General features: G+C 39.8%; 2 protein-coding genes and 1 long non-coding RNA gene across 4 annotated transcripts; all 3 read left to right on the top strand.

Moving 5' to 3' along the window:
* Positions 1–366: 366 nt before the first annotated feature.
* LOC145436936 (uncharacterized) lies at positions 367–4022 on the top strand. 2 transcript variants are annotated; one of them, XM_080314150.1, is made up of 3 exons: positions 367–1072; positions 3452–3655; positions 3712–3956. In XM_080314150.1, exons 1-3 carry the CDS (start codon positions 514–516, stop codon positions 3939–3941), a joined length of 993 nt encoding a protein of 330 aa, XP_080170276.1. In that variant the 5' UTR covers positions 367–513; the 3' UTR covers positions 3942–3956. The 2 variants fall into 2 exon arrangements, with proteins under 2 accessions (XP_080170276.1, XP_080170327.1); XM_080314201.1 differs by lacking the exon at positions 367–1072 and adding an exon at positions 2511–2755 and having other exon boundaries at positions 3712–4022.
* A 50-nt stretch (positions 4023–4072) lies between these two features.
* On the top strand, positions 4073–5354 carry LOC145450453 (uncharacterized). Its single transcript, XR_013918500.1, has 3 exons — positions 4073–4118; positions 4175–4360; positions 4996–5354. It is a non-coding gene; the product is annotated as an uncharacterized LOC145450453 (long non-coding RNA).
* An 828-nt stretch (positions 5355–6182) lies between these two features.
* LOC145439138 (uncharacterized) lies at positions 6183–8020 on the top strand. Its single transcript, XM_080316656.1, has 3 exons — positions 6183–6327; positions 6551–6630; positions 7581–8020. The coding sequence occupies exons 1-3, from the start codon at positions 6183–6185 to the stop codon at positions 7845–7847; spliced, it is 492 nt and encodes a 163-aa protein (XP_080172782.1). The 3' UTR covers positions 7848–8020.
* Positions 8021–8410: the final 390 nt, after the last annotated feature.

Here is an 8410-nt window from a genome sequence, read left to right on the forward strand (position 1 = left end):
CACAGCAGAGTTAACGAACGCGGTGAAGTTTCACGCCGACAGACGGCCATGAATTGGGTTTGTCCGGCATCAGGTTGTATTTCTAATCAGTTTTCATCGCGAAAAGCCTTGCTGAAACATGTGCGCAGAATTCATCGTTTCTGCAACACTTTCAACTGCAAGATGGAGCCGTGCAATGGTAAAATTCCACCGTTTTCGACTTATCATAGCTTCAGGATGCATCTTAACCGCGAGCATGTGAAACGAACAGTGTTAAACTCAGATTTTGAAGCAGATCTGCGCGTTTCCACCCTAGAACAGTCGGATCAGTCACAGCAAGAGACTGGGAAAGTTAATGACAGTTTACCAAACATTCATGATGTATTTTTGCGGTTTGCTTTGCAATGTCGCGAAAAACATCTGTTGCCAATTTCGGTATCCCGTGACATCTTATTCGGCGTAGTTGAGCTTTTAGAAGCATTTAAAAATGCTTGTGCTACCAACAATGTTGATAATTTGCCAGATCTGAGGCAAATGATGGATCAAACACAGAGTGACTATCAATTTAAGAAATGTTTAACAAGCATAGGTCTTGTTGAGCCCGTTAAAGTGCTTTGTGAAGGGGATGAGGACCAATCATATCAATATATTCCCATATTAAGTACTCTGAAAAGATACTTGGAACACAAGGATGTAATTGAAAGTGTAGATGCGAATATGTCTTGTTCTTCTGCTCATGGGTTTCTGTGCAACTTCTGCGATGGGGATTTGTTTAAAAATAATCACTTTTTTAAAGGTGATCAGAGTTTGCTGCGCATCCATTTATATTTAGATGATGTCGAAATTTGTAACCCATTGGGGAGTTCGAGAAGTATACACAAGCTTACTTGCTTTTATTTTACGCTTGGAAATGTGGAAGTGAAGTTTTTGTCGAACTTGAGGAATATTCATCCGGTCTTGATTGTAAAAACTTGCACAGTGAAAAAAATGGGATATCATGCGATAGTCAAGCCGTTAATTCAAGATTTAAAATCCCTGGAAACATCTGGAATGGATGTAACTCTTTGGAATGGCATGACAAGGCATTTCAAAGGTAGCATAGCAACAGTCACGGGTGATAATTTAGCAAGTCATGACATATCTGGGTTTCGTCGTTCATTCAGTAGCGGTCGTATTTGTAGATTCTGTATGTGCCATTATTCAGATTTAACTGTGAAATTTTCTGAAACAATGTTTGAATTGAGGTGTCCATCCAACCATGAGCTGCATGTCCGTGATGTAGCAAGGCACTCATCACTCGAGAGAGCATATGGAGTGAGAATGAGTAATCCATTTTCTGATCTTTTAGCGTTTGATGTGATTCATTGTAATGTTTTCGACGTTATGCATGATATCATGGAGGGCTGTCTCGTTTTAATCCTGGAACTTGTCATAAACAAGTTGATCATTCAAGATTGTGACATGACAAAGTCAGATTTTATTGAACTTGTGCAACAATTCCCCTATGGCAAGTATGAAAGCCGTAATAAGCCTCGCTACAAAGGTAAAGTTTCGACATTGACTGCAACGCAGAGCTGGTGTTTCTTCAATCATCTGAGTTTCATGGTCGGTACAAAAATCGATGAACAAAATGATGTATGGGAATTGTATTTGCTGTTATCAGATATATGTGACATTGTATTTGCTAAACGTGTTACGGTTCAGATGATTCATTCACTAGATGTGCTGGTTGTTGATTTTTATAGCGCGGTGTTGAAGCTGGCACCAGAAATAATTAAGCCGAAATTCCACTACTTATTACACTATGCGACCGCAACGAAAATCTGCGGCCCGATCTCTCATTTGTCCTCTCTTAGATTCGAATCTTACCATCAGATCGTAAAAAAAATTTGTAGAATTTCTGGAAACTTCAAAAACATAACTCATACTGTAGCCACTCGACTTCAGTACAGAAAATGTTGGGAAATGTCTTCACTCAATTGTTTGCATGATGATCCAATGAATATCGAGCTCGTAAACATATCATGGAAAGATATACCAAGCCACTATGTTGCATTTCTTGGAATACAAGATATGGAAGGACAAGTATGTTCTTCGAAATTCTATGACAATGGATATGAAACATATGGTAGGCAGGGGATTTATGTTGTAAATGAGGATGATGATGGACCAATATTTTGTCGTGTACAATATATTCTTTATTTCAATGAACAGTGGCACATGTGTGGTGAATTGCTGAAGTCGAGATTTGTACGACATTTACACTGCTATGCTGTGGAGGAAACTGGTACTGTTTACGTATTTCAGCCCGGGGAATTATTTTACCAAAGGCCCCATGATGCATACTTCATTGGCAAATCACAGTACATTAGGCTGCATCAACAAATATGTTTCAAGTTTGAACCCTAAAGATAATTGAGCTTATACAGTGCAGTATGTTGATCGAAAAATATTGCTTTCACAACTTTTTTGCAATTTTCATTATTTTGATTATGACCATTGTATTTTACAGATACACAAAACACTAGCGCTGTGATTGTTGTACAGTTGAATATGAAACTGCTGGTTAGTTATGGTGACAGTAAAAGAGTGATCAGAGTTGATCACCAATCTGAGGTTCCTGATGTTGTGAGAAATGTATTTCATGATGAAATTGGTGACAATCAATTCAAAATGGAATATTACGACAAGACATTTGATTCGTACGTCGATCTTCATGACATGTCGGAAATTGTAGATGGACTAATGTTGCGGCTGATTTTGAGCACCAGTGGCAGTAAGTGAAATGTAGGATCAGTAGGCTCATTCATGAGAGAGATGAATACCGTAAAACGGGGTAACATTGGACAATTTTCAACAATTCCGCTTTGTATCTTGGAAATGCTAGGGTGTAGGGGAGGCAAGTTTTGTGTTTTTTTGGAGTCATGGAGCAAAGATTAGAATTAACTAATCCAAAACCTTCATGATCATAAATAAGTACCTTATTTTTGTAAATTATCTGTGTCCAAAGTTTTGAATCTATGAATCACATGCTATCTATGTTTGGCTGTAAGAAGTTTATTGGCCATCAATTTTGGCGAAATTGACCCCCTCCATTAATTTATCGATGTTGGGTCAAGTTTATCTGGTAGTGAAATGAATCCACCTTTTATAAAGACTACTTGCAGTACTGCTGCCTCATGAAAAAGAATTGGACATCCAGCGGCAACCCTTTTTCATCAATAACCATTTAAATCTTTTACTGCTTAGTGTCCAAAGTTACCCTTAAGTCCAAAGTTACCCCGGTTTACGGTATTTACCTATACTCATATTTTTCTTGCAATAAATTAGATTAGAATTAGAATACTGTCATTTCGCAATAATTTTTTGAAATTACGCAACTATAATTATCTACCGTAGTTCTCCAAGTCTGATCAGATGTGCCTTGGCGAAATAGATTCACCCCTCATCGAGTCTATTTTTATTGGTGCAGAGGGAACCTATCCGAAAACCAACAACTCTGTTGTTGAACAAAGTGACTTGGATATACTCGGCTCCGATTGCACCAGCACGATGGCTTCAGGAGGGCAATCTAACGAAGACGTAATGCATAGTGAAACGTCAAGCATTGACAATGTTGGATACTGCTGTGATTCTTCATTTCCTAACCTGCCTGTTGAAGATTTTGAACCTGAAGGTATTGACTTACGGTGAATTATTAATATTTTCCTCATTCCTTATCCTTCTCTTCAGATGAAAGTATATCAAACAGTACCTTGTCGAGCTCCAAGGCATCTACCAGTTCAGCAGATTGTGACGAAAACAACAAACCATTGCCATGGCCCAACGAATATAGGATTTCTTTACCAAAAGCCATAGAAAAGGAAGTGAAGCAGTATGAAAAGACAAAAGTACTTCCACAAAAATTGAGACTGAAAATTGTTCATCACCTGTTTTGGGACCTGCTGCAATACACTAGGTGACCTACAATATAAATAATAAACCTTTCTTGTATATGACGATAATTGCAGTGGCCTAAAACAGTCATTATTCCTAGTCTATATCCCACAAGACAACAATACGATGCGCCAGTAGCTGCTTTGATAACGAAATATCCTTGGATGCAAGATCGTTTGAAATTCGATGGATGTGAAAATTTCGTGAGCTGCTTGTGTTTGAACATTCCAAACATTTCTTCAAATATCTTACGTTGCAGCATTCTTGGAAAAAACAGCTCATAACCCAGTTCCAGGAGTACCGTAGGGGCCGTAAAGATCCTCTCGTTACGGAAAAAAAGCAAAAACACGGAAAACACCGTCAGGGTAAACGGAAACATACCGACGACCTTGTTGTGGAAACATCGAGTGAAAGGTGCACCAAACCTCGAATGTCATCATGCATTGTAAGAATTTTCAAATCCTTCATTGTTCATTAACGTTGGTTACCTGTATAACGGGTGAGAGGGGGAATATTGAGGATATTGATATTGAGCACAAGAGAATAGCATATTTTGAAACGGTCCTGTCAATACCTATATCTATACCTATATCTATAGGTACAGCCCGTTCATCTGGAAAGTTGGGGCAATCTTAGCAGTCTACTCAAAACTTGCCTACAATCCTAATAGAAAACTCCAGACTCCAAGCCAAGCAAGAGTATTTTATAAATATAATTTTTTTTTAATAAATCGATTCCTCAATATTTTTGTGGGGGCCGAAACACGGGTAGCTGGGGGCCGCGGTTGGGAATCACTGGTCTATAACGAACAGCGTCACGCGAATTTTTCAACGCATGGGTTCCCAAACTTTTTATATTCTCAATCTCAAACTTTTATTGGAAAATACCCCGCGACCCGCCTCCGCAGAATATTGAAGAAATTGGTCTGTACCTTCGCCCAAACCTACTCTCGGCCTATGCGAGAGTCTATCGACTATATTTGCGCAGTAATAGCAATTACGCAATTATAAACTCGTCAAAACTTGACGATGAAAAATGCCTCTGACCATCTCTGATTAGAAAATATATTTTTTCTTGTAGATTCCAACCGTATACCCGCCGGAAGATGAGCGTAGCATCGAAGCGCACCAAAAGGAAATTATGACTGAGTGGAAAAGAAGCCGAAATGCTGATAAAGACACAATCATGGATAGGATGAAAAGGACCTTTAAAGATCGTCGACATGAAGTTATCAAAGGGACATCAACAACGAGTCTGTTGCGTGCGTACCCAGTTTTGGCAGATGCTCATTGGGTAGGTATAAAGCAGGGGTCTCCAACACGCGGCCCGCGGGCCGCATGCGGCCCGCGAGGTCCTATTTTGCGGCCCGCGACCTGATTTGAAAAAAATTCAGAAAAACGCTTAGTAAATCATGTTGAAACGCTAAAATTGATTTCAGTTGAAACAGAATGTTGTTGTTTTTCAAAGTGAGCCATTCTATGTGCCCACTATCACTATTACTCACTAGTTGATACGGCTTCGGCATGGTAATATCATTCCATGGATGCAGAATTTGCTGGTACGAATGGGCATATTGCCTTGACGTGCAATGGCCCACCACTGCCAAGACCGAGACGCCTGCAAAACGACTTCGGGCGCTCCAAAAGACCATGCTTTACGAGGAGATAGTTGTCTAGCAAGTAGGCCTACCGTGTATAGCTATTAGCTAACCCCAATATTGATTCTTCAATCCATGGGTGGCCAATCTGCAGCAGTAGAAGGAAAATTATGCGGCTGTCGACACTTGTATAATAACAACCCTAAGTTTTCACAGATACCCCCTGCATCAGCTGTATCTGGGAATCTGATCACATTGGCCGAGAAAGGATAAATATTTTATAGTAATATGTGAAACTATACTAATATTTATTGACGAAATTCACTCGTGAACATGAAAAATTTTTCGCGCTTCGCGCGACTACAGATTGGTTCTCTGTGGCTCTTTACAACATAACTACTAACGATTTGGTGCGCATAGTAAGCCGATATGTGCATATAGATTAGTTCGGAGTGTACCGGCAATGGACATGGACATGATAACGTGGGTATTTGGCCCCAGCTAGTTTATCACGACTAACCACCGGTATGCGGCCGCAGGCTACATGAGTACGCGAGATGCGGCCGTGAATTACAAAAATGTTGGCCACCCCTGTTTTCAGTCAAATTGAAGACCATCCATGGCATATGCTATGAAGTCAATATTTTCAACTGTTCAGATTTTGGAAGAAATGAAAATGATTTGTCAGAAACAAGATTGTTCCGACGATACTTACTCTGTCGACCTGACGTCAAAGATTTTGGAGAAGAGTTATAGCTCAGCATCACGATACATAGTAGCGGCGGATAGTCCTTTGGAAATCACGAACTTATATAGTAAGCATATAATTACAATACTCGAAACAATCGTTTTTCATTACAATTTATACTGGATTCCTATTCGAGTACTCGAATTATTGTGCCCTACGCATGTGTCAACGTACCCCCTTTACTTGATAAACCGCAAAAGTTCGAACTTACGCTGACTACGTTATTTGTTATTTCGGGAATCATTTTCTGTCCTTTAAGTGCTTAATCTGAGTTGGCACTTCGTTTTCAGGTACTCAAAAACTGGACTGGATGGTGTACATCCCAACGATCTTCAAAGAGAAGTATGACAACTTCCTGATTGTGGACAAGGTGTGTTGATCATCGGTATCTCTCAAAATGCAGCTAAACATTTCCACCCATTCATTACATAATTTTGGACATTTAAAATGGCCTCTGTCAGTATTGTTTTCACAGTTCGTACTTAATTTAATTTGAGACGATATGATATGACCACATGATGTATCTTGTAGAATATTGATATGTGCTCGTGTTGATCTACGCCAGGGGCGGGCAACTTCTCCAGTCAGCGGGCCGGATGTAGGAAAATTAAGTACTTGGCGGGCCGGATAGCTGAATCAATACATTATTAGCCCATTTATCCTCATATACAAAGAATAAATCGCATGTAATGAATGTATTGTAACGACACCTATGTCATTTCAAAGCCATTTCTCGCCGATGTTGAGGAAGACAATGTGGATTTGAGAACATCATTGTCATACAGGCGCCACCATATCTGCTTCTGTCTGATCGATCAACACATGTTGCAATCCTTAATTAAGATTTCAAGGCGTTCGATAACCCCGGTACCACAAATTTACCAAGATATCAATCCATTTTGGTTGAGTACATCGTAAATGCCGATAATGAAAGTCTTCTCGCGTCTACGAACTTACGCGTAAGCTCTCCTGTGGCACGCATTCCCGGTAATGGTTTTCTCGATATTGACCCGACACCGGCGGGCGGGCCACATTATCAACTAAGACGGGAAACTGTCCGCGGGCCGGACAAAATCGCCTCGCGGGCCAGATCCGCGGCCCGCCCCTGATCTACGCCTATTGTTTTCCAACTTATTTTCACTGAACAACCCCGCATCAAGCTTGATATTTCCCAATGGGTTATAATTAATTAATTAAATATAATTTACATAATGTTCCAGCTTCTGCCTACCCGCCCACATTATAAATCACTGATCCATAAACCTCACACTCTTTTAAACTATTCCATGGATACTGGATAGTAACATTTATATTTCGTAGGAGCCGAAGAATGTCTATCCGACCATCGCATTCAATTCTGAGACGGAAAAGTGGACGATTCATTTCGATGGAGAAGTTGTGAAAGGTTTATTTGGTTTTCACCATGCTCTAGCATGCCTGATGGCTATTTATTGGGTTTTCAATGTGAAGTTTGCTCCTTCATCATCAAACTCCTTGAACTTTGTCGCAACTTTTCTCGCCAAGCTTCCAAACGTCAAACCAACTAATGCTGTTCGCAACAAGATAAACATGACACTCAACGATTAATTGTCATATTATGATTTGTGGCGGTCCTGTTTTTGCCCTCTTTGATGACTGCCAGCAGTAATATCTTGTGTTGTGACGCTTAGCATTGGTTTTTTAATTAATCGATGCTAGTCCTTGTCGATATCAATTCGCAATATATTTGTAATGGTCGTGGGCGTGGCCCAGAGTTTGGTCTTTTGATTATATTTTTGGAATGCTTAACGTATTGGCAACCAACTGGCCTAAACCTTATAAGCACCAATGTTCAATTGTTGGCACCATCACAGCGTGCTCATTACATAATAAAATTTTCAACTTGAACAACAAACATATATTGTTTGTTTACCTGAAATAATTACGCATCATTATTAATTTGTGACACTGCAGGTTTCCAATATTGCTGATTGTATACTTTTATGAAACAATGCTTTATTTGCTGCTAATATACACTGCTTTTTAATCTGCAGACTGACTACTGATTTTGTGTGTTTAAGGTGAAAGGTCAATGACAATTATTTGTCAGGCTCGGTTTCTTGCAATCCTAGTCAGTCAGCACAGCTGGGATTTGGCTGAGGTGAAAGGTC

Source organism: Botryllus schlosseri, chromosome 1 (genome assembly GCF_051294905.1).
Source record: "Botryllus schlosseri isolate E-star chromosome 1, Bs_hap1, whole genome shotgun sequence".
NCBI lineage: Eukaryota > Metazoa > Chordata > Ascidiacea > Stolidobranchia > Styelidae > Botryllus > Botryllus schlosseri.